Source organism: Oncorhynchus kisutch, linkage group LG12 (assembly GCF_002021735.2).
Source record: "Oncorhynchus kisutch isolate 150728-3 linkage group LG12, Okis_V2, whole genome shotgun sequence".
NCBI lineage: Eukaryota > Metazoa > Chordata > Actinopteri > Salmoniformes > Salmonidae > Oncorhynchus > Oncorhynchus kisutch.
Window position 1 is genome coordinate 40,060,247 of NC_034185.2, and position 14,865 is coordinate 40,075,111.

The 14,865-nt window shown below is 42.5% G+C and overlaps 1 protein-coding gene across 2 annotated transcripts in view; it reads right to left on the reverse strand.

The window, feature by feature from the left end:
• Positions 1-14,791, reverse strand: part of LOC109900319 (cGMP-dependent protein kinase 1-like) — a 44,514-nt gene extending 29,723 nt beyond the window's left edge. The window contains exons 1-10 of one of the 2 annotated variants that reach the window (XM_031837543.1): positions 14,488-14,791; positions 14,127-14,138; positions 4,894-4,983; positions 4,714-4,776; positions 4,453-4,585; positions 4,178-4,344; positions 3,922-4,035; positions 3,670-3,775; positions 3,498-3,561; positions 3,325-3,402 (exon numbers count right to left, since the gene is read on the reverse strand). In XM_031837543.1, the coding sequence (XP_031693403.1) occupies positions 3,325-3,402; positions 3,498-3,561; positions 3,670-3,775; positions 3,922-4,035; positions 4,178-4,344; positions 4,453-4,585; positions 4,714-4,776; positions 4,894-4,981 (813 nt within the window). In that variant the 5' untranslated portion in view covers positions 4,982-4,983; positions 14,127-14,138; positions 14,488-14,791. The remainder of the gene's footprint in view (positions 1-3,324; positions 3,403-3,497; positions 3,562-3,669; positions 3,776-3,921; positions 4,036-4,177; positions 4,345-4,452; positions 4,586-4,713; positions 4,777-4,893; positions 4,984-14,126; positions 14,139-14,487) is intronic. The other variant, XM_020496011.2, reaches the window with a different exon arrangement.
• Between the last annotated feature and the right edge of the window lie 74 nt (positions 14,792-14,865).

A 14,865-nucleotide genomic window follows, 5' to 3' on the forward strand; every position in this document is an offset into this window, starting at 1 on the left:
ATGTCCTTCCCTATAAGCATCCTGAAAGTCTGTTGTACATTCTTTTTACTGTAAAATAGCATTGTATCTGGTCAGACACAATTTTTTCAAAAACTTTACTTAGGATTGTTAACAGGCTGATTGGTCGGCTATTTGAGCCGGTAAAGGGGGCTTTACTATTCCTAGGGAGAGGTAGTGGAATGGCTTTTTCTTCCCTACAGGCCTGTGTACACACTTTCTAGTAGGCTTAAATTGAAGATGTGGCAAATGGAAGTGGCAATATCATCCTCTATTATCCTCTGTAAATTTCCATCTAAGTTGTCAGACCGTTGTGGCTTGTCATTGTTGATAGGCAACAACAAACAAAAAATTCAATGTTAGCGTTTCATCATTTGGTCAGATATACTTTGATGTGTAGTGTCAGTGTTTTATGCTTGCAAAAAAAATTCACTTTACGGAATTCAAACTACAATTCTTGTTTTTCATAGTTTAGTCAGATAAACACTACCGTTCAAAAGTTTGGGGTCACTTAGAAATATCCTTGTTTTTGAAAGAAAAGCAAATTTTTTGTTTATTAAAATAACATCAAATTCAACAAAAATACAGTGTAGACATTATTAATGTTGTAAATTGTAGCTGGAAATGGCAGATTTTTCATGGAATATCTATAATGCCTTGCAAAAGTATTCATCCCCTTGGAGTTTTTCCTATTTTATTGCATTACAACATGTAATTTGAATGGATTTTTATTTGGATTTCATGTAATTGACAAAATAGTCCAATTTGGTGAAGTGAAAAAAATAAAAATACATGTTTCAAAAAATTCTAAAACAAAAATATACACACACCTGTTCTGAAAGGGCCCAGAGTCTGCAACACCACAAAGCAAGCGGCACCATCAAGCAAGCGGCACCATGAAGACCAAGGAGCTCTCCAAACAGGTCAGGAACAAAGTTGTGGAGAAGTACAGATCAGGTTTGGGATATTAAAAAAATCTGAAACTTTGAACATCCGCAGAGCACCATTAAATCCATTATTAAAAAATGGAAAGAATATGGCACCACAACAAACCTGACAAGAGAGGGCCACCCACCAAACTCACAGACCAGGCAAGGAGGGCATTAATCTGAGAGGCAACAAACAGACCAAAGGTAACCCTGAAGGAGCTGCAAAGCTCCACAGCGGAGATCGGAGTATCTGTCCATAGGACCACTTTAAGCCGTACACTCCACAGAGCTGGACTTTACGGAAGTGGGCATAAAAAAAGCCATTGCTTAAAGAAATAAATAAGCAAACACGTTTTGTGTTCGCCAAAATGCATGTGGGAGACTCTCCAAACATATGGAAGAAAGTACTCTGGTCAGATGAGACTAAAATTGAACTTTTTGGCCAACTAGGAAAACACTATCTGGCGCAAATCCAACACCTCGCCTCACCCCGATAACACCACCACAGCATGATGCTGCCACCACCATGCTTCACTGTGGGGATGTTTTTCATCGGCAGGGACTGGGAAACTGGTCAGAATTTAAGGAATGATGAATGGCATTAAATACAGGGAAATTCGAGGGAAACCTGTTTCAATCTTCCAGAGATTTGAGACTGGGACGGAGGTTCACCTTCCTGCAGCATACTGCTAAAGCACCACTCGAGTGGTTTAAGGGGAAACATTTAAATGTCTTGGAATGGCCTAGTCAAAGCCCAGACATGAATCCAATTGAGAATCTGTGGTTTGACTTAAAGATTGCTGTACACCAGCAGAACCCATCCAACTTGAAGGAGTGAGAGCAGTTTTGCCTTGAAAAATGGGCAAAAATCCCAGTGGCTAGATGTGCCAAGCTTATAGAGACATACCCCAAGACACTTGCAGCTGTAGTTGCTGCAAAAGATGGCTTTAGGAGTGTTATGCACGCTCAAGTCTTATTCCTTGTTTGTTTCACAATAAAACATATTTTGCATCTTCAAAGTGGTAGGCATGTTTTGTAAATAAAATGATACAAACCCTCCAAAAATATATTTTAATTCCAGGTTGTAAGGCAACAAAATAGGAAAAATGCAAAAAAGGTCAAAAAGCATTAAACATTTATGGAAATATAGCTTGCAGTTGCTAGCTAATGTATCATATTTAGCTAGCTTGTTTGTTTTGAGATATGAACATTGAGTTGTTATTTTACCTGAAATGCGCAAGGTCCTCTACTCCGACAATTAATCCACACATAAAACAGTCAACCGAATCGTTTCTAGTCATCTCTCCTGCTTCCAAACATTTTCTTCTTTGGACTTTATATAGCGATTGGCATTTAACTTTCATAGTTACCATGACGATGACTGACCTCAGTTCGTCTTTCAATCACCCACCTGAGAATAACCAATGGGGAGATGGCATGTGGGTATCTGCTATCATAAATCAATGAGGAGATGGGAGAGGCAGGAATTGCAGCACGTTCTGAGCCACAAATAGAAGCAATTTCTATTTTAGCGCCTGGCAATGCAGACACTCTATTTTAGTGCCTGGCAAGGCAACGCAAGCGTTATGGTCAGCATGTCAGTCCTGCGACCCCAGCGCTTATGACAAAATCAACAGCACAAAATTGAAGATGTTTGAAACAATTTATATTTTGTTATTATGTTTACTACATAGCCCATCTGTAAATAGCCCATCCAACTACCTCATCTCCATACTGTATTTATTTAGCTCCTTTGCATCCCAGTATCTCTACTTGCACATTCATCTTCTGCACATTCTACCATTCTAGTGTTTAATTGCTCAATTGTAGTTACTTCACCACCATGGCCTATTTATTGCCTTACCTCCCTTAGCCTGCCTCATTTGCACTCCCTCTATATAGACTTTCCTACTGTATTGATTGTACATTTGTTTATTCCATGTGTAACTCTGGTTGTTGTACAGTATGTGTCGAACTGCTTTGCTTAATCTTGGCCAGGTCGCAGTTGCAAATGAGAACTTGTTCTCAACTAACCTACCTGGTTAAATAAAGTGAAATAAAATAAAACTATACTTTTTTTACATCCCCAATCTGAGGTAAAAATGATGTGTAATTCCCCCCCAATTCGATGGGGTCAGCTTTTGTAATGTAGTAACAAATACTTTCCACATTATGGAAAGTAACTTAATATAAATTAATATAATATCTTACTTTAGGATGACAGTAAATTAAGAAAACTCAGATTTTTCCCACTAGTTTAACTCTAAAATAAATTATTCAACACAATGTAACTGGGTGCTCTAGAAAGAGCTCCCATAGTGACTGTGTAGCAGCCCATTTGTGTGTCATAACTTTCCTAGTTTTGGATCACTGTAACCGCCAAACATGTCCCCCGTACCTCTCCTTTGAGAATGATGTAGAACGTGTTGCCCTCCGCCCCCTCACGTACAATGACGTCATTGTTCTGGTACTTCACCTACAAGAAGGAACAGATTTCATATGGATTTGGATGTTAATGCTCTGGAAAATGTATCTAGTATGGGGAGGTGTGTCAAATGGCTGAGTACAAACCTCCTCCATGGAGTCAATTATCTTAGAGAGCTGACTGTCATTTAGGGCCTTCAGAGTCTGAGACCTGATACGTAAGCATATCAGAGCAGAATTAGCAGAGTGTGCGGGTGGGTGGGTGCATGTGTGTGCGACCAAGAGAGTGCAAGTTGTAAGGTTAAGTGTGTAAACTCACGTTTTTAGGAAGCCCATTAGCTGTTCACGTTTCTTCTTGGACTTGTTGGTCATGATGGTTCTATACATCTGTCTCTCCATAAACCACAGACGCACCACTGTCTTGGCTACGACGATGGGAGTGAGGGGGACAATTAATTCATAACAAGCAATATTCGGTACAGCACATGCATAACACAGAATGTAGGAAGGTACACAGTTAGTTACCATATTGTGTACTTCTCAATATCCACATTTTATAATAGCATCTCACCTTTGACTGTGGCTGTGCGTTTGCAGTTATACAGAATAGCCAACTCTCCAAAAACATCCCCACAGGTCAGGGTTCGAAGGCTACAATCTGCTTGACTGACAAGGAGCTCACCCGCTAAAGGGAGAGATAGAGGGGGGACATTGAGAGGTGAGAGGTGAGCAATCATTTTATTGGAAATAGTAAGCAGACATAGCAACCCTTATTTGTGAAATGTTCGTTGTGTTTCTCCGTATATGGTTGAGAAATTCACACATACCTGCTACGATGTACATGCTGTCTCCCTCAGTGCCCTCCTTGATTACATCATTTCCTGGTTTGAAGTCGATGGCCACCAGGAGCTCCACCATCATGGTTATCTGCTCATCGTCAAGGCGACTCAGGAAGTCATTCCTCTGGATGGCCTTGATGATCAGACTCGTCTCACTGTGGAAAGAGACATTCTGTATGTATTCACACCAGCATACTCTACTGATGTCACATAACACATGATACTGTACATATGATGCTGCATGCATAGCGCTAGCCAATCACCTGACGGTCTTCTTGACTTTAGTCTTTATGATCTCCTGCTGATCCTCTGGGATTGGCTCAGGGGCCATGACAGCCACTCTGCTCTTCCTGACCACAAGTCCCCCTTCATTACTGATCCTCTGATCAGGGAACTCTGGAATAGATACACACCACACACAGGACATGGGGTTAATATACATGCTGCACTTTGGTTAGTGATCTGACACAAATGGCTACCGTTCGTCACACAGGGGGTTGCCATAGTCACATTTAGCCCTTTACCCAGGTCATGGTAATGACTCTGAAGCTCCTGCAGCAACTTCTCCGTCTCCTGCAGTCTTCTTTCTAGAGGTGAAAGGAGACCATTGGTTGTGATAGTTGTGGTTTAGATCATGGTTTATTTTATGGCTGTAGACTTGGTTGTGATCATAATCATGGTCAGGGTCGTGATTGTGGTTGTACCCAGGTCCTTGTTGTGTTTCTGCAGCTCCTGGTTGACTAGGGTCTGTTTCTCCAGCTGCTGCCTCAGCTCCTCCACCTGGCACTCCATGGCTGAGGGGAGGGGTAGAGGATGTGTGAGGAGTCAGAGGATGGGAAAACAAATTAACATGTAGGCTTACACACAAAATGTAAGTGCTTATGCACACATGTACTCATACAAGTTGCATAAAACATGCACCCACCCACACATACGCACGCACTCGCGCGCACACACACCACTGCCTCATCTGTCATTAAACTGGCACACAGCCAGCATTCAGCGAGAGATCTCTACACTGTCATCATGAATAATGCACATAACTGATGGCCTACCAACAGGAGGTACTGTAAATACCATCACACCCTGGGAAGACAACGCATATAGAAACTGTTTTCACTAAGGTAAAGTCCTATCCTAATTATATGGTCATGTTGTGTTTATATTCACTTAAACACTTGTGACTCTAATATTTGTGTACCTATTGGCAGTCTCATAAATCAGATAATTGTTTCCGAAATCAAAGCTACTGTAACAGTTTTCTTTAGGTGAAGTAGAGGCGGACCAAAATGCAGCGTGGTTGTTATTCATTGTACTTTAATAAAGAAATTGTACACGAATAAACTAACAAAACAAACGTGCGAGAACCTAAAATAGTCCTATCTGGTGCAAAACACAGAGACAGGAACAATCACCCACAAACACACAGTGAAACCCAGGCTACCTAAATATGGTTCCCAATCAGAGACAATGACTAACAACTGCCTCTGATTGAGAACCATATCAGGCCAGACATAGAAATAGACAAACAAGACATCCAACATAGAATGCCCACTCAGATCATAGAATGCCCACCTGACCAACCAAAACATAGAAACATACAAAGCAAACTATGGTCAGGGTGTGACAGCTACCTTTTGGTGTGTGCAGGAATAATTGGCTGGTGCATGTTTTAAACACAAACCCACTCTCTCATGGGAGCACTAATTGTTTGTGTTTTCTTGAATGTGTTTGTGCATATACAGTACATCTCCCTGGGCCATTCATGTGTATGAGTATGCATGCACACGCTAGCAGGGACACACACACACAGCTGTGAACAAAAAATCCTACCCAAATACACTGACCAGTTCACAATTGCACTGATTGCGAGGGCTAATTTAGTAGTCAATAAAAAACTGCTTTGGTCTCTGTTGACAGAGCATACATTTAGCATCCATGCAAACAAATCACAGGGTTAGCCTAGCACACACATCCCCATCAAATCAAATCTAGTTTTATCTGTCACATGCGCCGAATACAACAGATGTAGACCAGTGGAGAATCCAGAGGAAGAAGGGGAGGACCATTCTCCTCAGTGAAATTTCCTAAAAATATAAACATTTGAAAGATTAAAAAAGTTCTAATTTTTAGATACAACTATACTAAATATATTCATATGTCACCAAATAATTGAGTAAAATACACAGTTTTGCATTGAAAGTCTACAGTAACTTCAACAGCACTGTGTGGGGTAGCATCATGGTGTAGCCAGAGGACAGCTTGAAGAACCCCTTTCATTCTCTGGGTTACACAGAAAAGGGGCGTATTAAAAGTGAATGTCGCAGTGATGCCAACTTAGCAATTTTGTTGCTAGATTTAGCAACTTTTCAGACTACCCTGGCAACTTCTTTTTTTAACAGCACTTAGCAACACATTTAGGTACTTAGTAACTTTTGAAACGTGACTCAAACGATAAAATGCACGTATTTTCCTTCTAAATGACACAAAAACGATTTTCTCTGTCACGCACTCAGTCACAACACACGTGCCTGGCTGCAAAAGTGCATTGTGAGTGACATCAGCAGCAGGCACTCAGCTCGTGCATAGGCAGTAGCAGGCAGCAAGCAATTTCTGCAAATTGCAAATCATTGTTGGTTCGACGAGCCAAACTCAATAAATATAGTTGGTCGCGAATGTTTGATCTTGAACAGAACTTACAACATCAATCAACATGTCTCAATCAAAATTGTACAGCCAGAAGTACAGAAAACAGTGGGAGTCTGTACCTGAACAAATGTCAAATCATATTTTTTGCTGAGATGGCCAGTCAATTTGAGTAACATTATTGTGTATTCTACGTAATGACGCAGCTTTACGTTATCATGCAATGACATCACAATGTATTTTAGCAACAAATCAACCTGCCTCTAGCAACTTACTCTGAAAATGAGTTTGGCAACACTGGAGGGTCGACCTCTGCCTGAGATCAGTTTCATGAAGAAGGATGAAAATGTGAGGGTGTTCAATATCAACTGGTATCAATAGTAAAGCTGGTTAACAGGGAGCCTTTCATCAAGCCACCTGTATTGCTGGCCTTGTCTGCTTTTTGGAAAGTCTGAGCCTTAGTCGAAAGGTGTGTACAGTGACCTGAAGAACATCGTTTGTTCAGCTAAATGGCAAAACAAAAGCAGGGAGCGTATGAATGCCCACATATTGAACTTGTGACTGTCTTTTCCGAATGATTTGATAGCGTCCATCGCATCATGCATGAAAATGTGGATTAAAGAGAGAGGTTGACACAGCACATTTTTTCACGTTTGCTTAAGTAGGCTTTCCACTTTCCTCCAGTATTTATTTAGCTAAGATGACACATAATCACTCCGGACAGACCCAAGCAAAAACTCTACACCTAAACATCAGAAATCTGACATGCTGTATGGGATGAAATTTAGACTATTTTTCAGCATAACATTCCATCAGGAGAGGGTAAACTAATTGGTAACGTTAAGTATTTATAGTCCATTTCTGTGTCAGGAGAAAATGTGAATGTGATCAAATGTAGTTTATATTCAAATTGGGCTGGCTAGGCTGCCTATATGTTTTCAATCCAAAATTAATCAGTCAACATAATCGTGATGACAGATGTGAGTAAATGTTTTATAAGGCCAACAGTTGCATAGGCCTGCATTATGCAAACATGCATTAAGCAAGCTCAGCCCTGTGAGTTCTGTTGTCTATGTGTCTGGGTAGAGGAAATCCCCCTCCTAATCCGATCTAAATATGATTTATATGAACAAATATAAGGAAGCTGCAGTGACCTGATTAGGAAAAACTGGTCCAATCACAGCCCATATGAAACTTTTTTACAACTGATTAATCACTGTCATACCTTAAAGGGTTCAGAGTTTTCCTAGTTAGGTTAACTTATAAGGAACAACTCCAGGACCTAGGGGGTAAAAATTGCCCCACCACTCTGGGTCCTATGGTGCCACCAGTCTGCTTGCAGTTGTCTGTTATCGTCAGGTATGTGGATAATCAGGGCTTTATTCAGGAACGTTTCTTGGCCTATTTTGAAGTGGGTGAGATGCTCAGGCTGTGTTTGACTTCATAGAGAAATGTGTTGTCCAAACCTATGATGGCATAGCTATAATGGAATGTATCTGCTACTTCATTAACAGCCAAGTCCCTTCCTGTTCCTTGATTAAGAGGCGATGACCACTTCACTCCACTACCATTGTCAACTCTCTCATTACCTGAATTTAAGCCATGTCTCACGTGCCAGCTCATCCACTGGCACATTGAATGTTTCCTCTCCAAGCACTTTGAGTAGCCTTATCAATTTTAGCTCATTGTATGTAGTCAATCACATACACAAAAACAATCGCATTATTAAACATCAATGATTTTACTCCTTGCTTGGACTAACTCATTCTTAGCTCTTTTGTCTTACTCTGTAGTGTGTTATTGTTTTTTGTTTTCCCAGTCAAATCCTGTTCTGTACTGGTCAAGCCTCTGAACACCTCAACTCATGCATCATACCCTCATTAAATCCCTGCTGTGATCTCTGTCCAACACTGTGTAAGTAGCCCTCTCATTCCTATTCCCCATAATATTGTACTATAAATGTCTTTATTAAATGCTTTAGGTTAAAATAATTGGTCTTTGACGATTTTTGAAACACACTTTGTTGTCTCCCATCCTCCTCAATGTTTCAATTCACCCATCTCCGCTGGTCTGGACCTTATAGTGAAATACTTACTTACAAGCCCTTAACCAACAATACAGTTTTAGAAAAATAATTGTGAAGAAAGTATTTACTTAAAGTTAAATATAAAGTTGAAAATAGAAAAATAACAAATAATTAAAGTGAAACAATAAAATAACAGTAGCGAGGCTATATACAGGGGGTACCAGTACAGAGTCAATGTGCGGGGGCTCAGGCTAGTCGAGGTAATTGAGGTAATATGTACAAGTAGGTAGAGGTAAAGTGACTATGCATAGATAATAAACAGTGACGAGCAGCAGCGTAAAATAGTCCGGGGAGCAATTTGATTAGCTGTTCAGGAGTCTTATGGTTTGGGAGTAGCAGCTGTTGAGGAGCCTTTTGGTCCAAGACTTGGCGCTCCGGTACCACTTAATGTGTGGTAGCGGAGAAAACAGTCTATAACTTAGGTAACTGGAGTCTCTGATAATTTTATGGGCTTTCCTCTGACACCGCCTGTTGTAGAGGTCTTGGATGGCAGGAAGCTTGGCCCCAGTGATGTACTGGGCCGTATGGACTACCCTCTGTAGTGCTTTGCGGTCGGAGGCCGAGCAGTTGCCATACCAGGCGGTAATGTAACCAGTGCTGTCAATGGTGCAGCTGTAGAACCTATTGAGGATCTGAGGACCCTTGCCAAATCTTTTCAGTCTCCTGATGGGTTTTAGGCGTTGTCATGCCCTCTTCACGACTGTCTTGGTATGTTTGGACCATGATAGTTTTTTTGGCTGTGGACACCAAGAAACTTGAAGCTCTCACCCTGCTCTACTACAGCCCCGTCGATGAGAATGGGGGCCTGCTCGGTCATCCTTTTCCTGTAGTCCACAATCATCTTGTTTGTCTTGATCACGTTGAAGCAGAGGTTGTTGTCCTGGCACCACACGGCCAGGTCTCTGACCTCCTCTCTATAGGCTGTCTCATCGTTGTCAAACTTAATAATGATGGTGTTGAAGTCGTGCTTGGCCATGCATTCATGGGTGAACAGAGAGTATAGGGGGGACTAAGCACACCACCGTGATCCAGTATCAGAGGGTGGGGTTTAGTCCCAGGGTCCTTAGCTTAGTGCTGAGCTTTGAGGGCACTATGGTGTTGAATGCTGAGCCATGACCAGCCTTTCAAAGCATTTCATTGCTACAGACGCGAGTGCTACGGGTTGTTAGTCATTTAGGCAGGTTACCTTAGTGTTCTTGAGCAGAGGGACTATGTTGGTCTGCTTGAAACATGTTGGTTTTACAGACTCGTTCAGGGAGAGGTTGAAAATGTCAGCGAATACACTTGCCAGTTTGTCAGCGCATGCTCGGAGTACATGTCCCGTTAATCTGTCTGGCCCTGCGGCCTTGTGTATGTTGACCTGTTTAAAGCTCTTACTCCCATCGGCTATGGAGAGCGAGATCACACAGTCGTCCTAAACAGCTGATGTTCTCATGCAGGCTTCAGTGTTGCTTGCCTCGAAGCGAGCATAGAAGTAATTGTGCTCGCCTGGTAGGCTCATGTCACTGGGCAGCTTACGGCTGTGCTTCCCATTGTAGTCCTTAATAGTTTGCAAGCCCTACCACATCCAACGAGCATCAGAGCCAGTGTTGTACGATTCAATCTTAGTCCTGTATTGGCGCTTTGCCTGTTTAAGGGCAGTCTGAGGGCATAGTGGGATTTCTTATAAGCATCCGGGTTAGAGTCCCGCTCCTTAAAAGCGGCAGCTCTACCCTTTAGCTCAGTGCGGATGTTGCCTGTAATCCATGGTTTCTGGTTGTGCTATGTACTTATGGTAACTGTGGGGATGACATCATCGATGCACTTATTGATGAAGCCAGTGACAGATGTTGTGTACTCGTCAATGCCATCAGAAGATTCCCAGAACATTTTCTGGGTCTGTGCTAGCAAAATAGACCTGTAGCTTAGCATCTGTGTCAACTGACCACTTCCGTATTGAGCAAGTCACTGGTTACTTCCAGCTTGATGGTGGCACTGGAGGGGAAGGCTGCCGTCTTTTCGGCTCTTAACCAATCATGCTACTTTGATGGGTTTTTCGCTTTGTTCATAACTTGTTTTATACATAATGTTGCTGCTACCGTCTCTTATGACCGAAAAGAGCTTCCGGACATCAGAACTGCCATTGCTCACCTCAAACTGGACGAAGAGTAGTTATTTAATGAGTCGGACAAGACGGAAATAATGCAGATATCCGACCAGGCCCAGATCCCAGTTATTCAATGGAGAAGGAAATGGAAATTTCACGAAAGAGATCAGGGTGCCTTGTGAGGTTAAGGCAATGAGTGGCTAGTCTGCCCTTGCCTTCCGTCCTGCTAGCTAATGTTCAATCGCTTGCAAATAAATGGGATGAACTGAAAGCACATTTATCCTACCAACGGAACATTAAAAACTGTAATATCTTATGTTTCACGGAGTATTGGCTGAACAACGGCATAAATAACATACAGCTGGAGGGTAATAAACTCTAAGGCAGGACAGAACAGTAGCCTCTGGTAAGACACGGGGCGGAGGCCAATGCATTTAAACAACAGCTGGTGCACGATATCTAAGGTATCTAAGTCTTGAGGTTTAGCTCGCCTGAGTTAGTGTGGTCTCCAGCTTATCATAAGATACTCTATCTTCCTCGAGAGTTCATCTTTTTCGTCACTGTGGACACACCACCACAGACCGATGCTGGCACTAAAACCACACTCAATGAGCTGTATACCGCCATAAGCAAACAGGCAAACCATCCAGAGGCAGCGATCCTTGTGGCCGGGGACTTTAATGCACTTTAAATCAATTTGACCTCATTTCTTTCAGCATGTTAAATGTACAAACATTTAAACGAAATGTACAAACAATTCTAGACCACCTTTACTCTGCACAAAGCTCTCCTTCACCCTCCATTTGGCAAGTCTAACCATAATTCCATCCTCCTGATTCCTGCTTACAAGCATAAATTAAAGCAGGAAGCACCAGTGACTCGGTCTATAAAAACGTGGTCAGATGAAGCAGATGCTAACCTATAGGACTGTTTTGCTAGCACAGAGTGGAATATGTTTCGGGATTCTTCCAATGGCATTGAGGAGTACATCCCATCAGTCACTGACTTTATTAACAAGTGCATCGAGGATGTCGTCCCCACAGTGACTGTACGTACATACCCCAACCAGAACCCATGGATTATAGGCAACATTCACAATGAGCTAAAGGGTAGAGCTGCGGTTTTCAAGGAGCGGGAATCTGACCTGGGAAGCTTATAAGGAATCCCGCTATGCCCTCCGAAGAATCGTCAAACAGGTAAAGTGCCAATACAGGACGTGTGTCTTTACTGACATTTCCAACCTCTCCCTGTCTGAGTCTGTAATACCAACATGTTTCAAGCAGACCACCCAGTCCCTGTGCTCAAGAACACTAAGGTAACATGCTTAAATGACTACCGACCCGTAGCACTCATGTCTGTAGCAATGAAATGCTTTGAAAGAATGGTCATGGCTCACAACAGCATCCTCCTGGATACCCTAGACCCACATACCGTCCCAACAGATCCAATGTCTCTCCTTTTTTTCAAGTTTTCCACTCCGCTAGCAAGCACCTTTTGTAAATAGGTGTGCATTTATTTTTCCTCTACATGGTTCACATCAAACACCATTATCAAAGAAACCCTAGACCCACTCCAATTTGCATACTGCACCAACAGATCCACTGATTATGCAATCGCTATTGCACTCTACACTGCCTTTTCACACCTGGACGAAAGGAACACTTATGTGAGAATGCTATTCATTGACTATAGCTCATCTTTCAACACCATAGTGCCCATACAGCTCATCACTAAGCTAAGGACCCTGGGACGAAACACCTCCCTATGCAACTGGATCCTGGACTTCCTGACGGACCGCCCCCAGGTGGTAAGAGTAGGTAACAACACATCTGCCACGCTGACCCTCAACACGGTAGCCCCTCAGGGGTGCATGCTCAGTCCCCTCATGTACGCCCTGTTCACTTATGACTGCACGGCCAGGCAGAACTCCAACACCATCATTACGTAGGCCTGATCACTGACAACCATGAGACAGCTCCCCGCCCCCTCTGGAACACTGGTGCTACTCTCTGCTGTTATCTATGGATAGTCACTTTAATAACTCTCCCTACATGTACATATTACCTCAACACCGGTGCCCACGCACATTGACTCTGTACCGATACCCCCTGTATATAGCACTGCTATAGTTATTTAGTGCTGCTCTTTAATAAGAATAATAAATGATCTCTTCATTCTTTTTTTATATTTTCTTAGCTGCATTGTTGGTTAAGGGCTTGCAAGTAAGCATTTCACTGTAAGGTCTGCACCTGTTGTATTCAGCGCGTGTGACAAATACAATTTGATTTAGTTTTTGATTGTAAGCAGGAATCGGGAGGATAAAGTTATTGTCAGATTTGCCAAATGGAGGGCGAGGGAGATCTTGTGTGGATTTATTGTGGTCTAGAGTTATTTTTCCTCTGGTTGTGCACGTAATATGCTGGTGGACTTGAGTTAAAACGGATTAAAATATTCTCTACCTCAGCCGAGCAAAACCTTGAGACTTCCTTAATTAATATTAGACTTCGTGCACCAGCTGTTATTGACAAATAGACAGACCTCCACCCCTTGTCTTCCCAGAGGCAGCTGTTCTATCTTGCCCAATGCACTGAAAACCCAGCCCGCTGTATGTTATCCATGTCATTGTTCAGCCACGACTCAGTGAAACATAAGATATTACTGTTTTTTAATGTCCCGTTGGTAGGATAGTCTTGATCGGAGCTCATCCACTTATTATCCAATGTTTGCACATTGGCAAATAGGACTGAGGGTGGAGGCGGATTACCCACTCGCTGTCGGATCCTTACAAGGCACCCCGACTTACATCCCCAATATATCTGTCTCTTGCGAAATGAAGGTGATTTGGGCCTTGTCGGGTGTCTGAGTAAATCCTTTCGTTCCGACTCCTTAAAGAACAAATCTTTGTCCAGTACGAGGTGAGTAATCGCTGTACTGATATCCAGGAGCTCTTTTCGGTCAAAGGAGACGGTAGCAGAAACATTATGTACAAAATAAGTTATAAATAATGCGACAAAGCACACACAATAGCACAATTGGTTCAGAGCCCGTCAAATAACAGCCATCTCCTCCGATGCCATCTCGCACTGCCTAGCGCCCGCTCTTCACGTGACCCCAATTACCTTTACTTCACCCTGAACATTGGACAGGGCAGAGATTAGACATGGTATTACAGTGATTGTAAAGTCACCCAGCAAACAACTAACCATAATAAAGTAGATAAAGAGACTACATTTTCCACTCTGTAATTATAGACAAAACTATTTAATTTCTAAATGGAAAATATGAATTCATTGGTGTGAAGTGTATGTCAGTCATGTTTAAAAAGTATACTGGCCCCCAAGCCAGTCACTACAGTCACAACCTGAGCTCATTAAAACTAGATGCATTTAGTTGCAACTGGGTTCTGATGTTGCGCCAACAGATCTAATTTTGGCACAAATACATTGATGCTACAGGGGAAAAGACTAAAGTTAGACTCACCTGTAGTCTATGAAGAGAGGAGGGGTAGGACGGAGGTCTGTGTAGCTAGGGTGACCACATGGATCTTCACATGAGGTTCAAGACCTTCCTCCAGCACTCTAAATCCAGCTAAGGATAAGGGTTGTGTTGGTCCTGTATCAGGCTTTCTCCACCTGTAGCTTGAAGGGAAATCCTATTCAGAGTCCACTCACCTGTACAGGCACTAACACGCTGACTACTATCACCTAATCCTTTATCTTTCCTCTCCCTCACTCTCCTCTCTCTGATCTCACCTGGCTCTTGCTCTTACTTCTCTCTCCCTTTCTTCCACTCCCCCTGTCTTTCCTTATCTGTCTGTCTGCTCAGCAGCTCCAGTGTTGGATCATTAACCAGACCCCA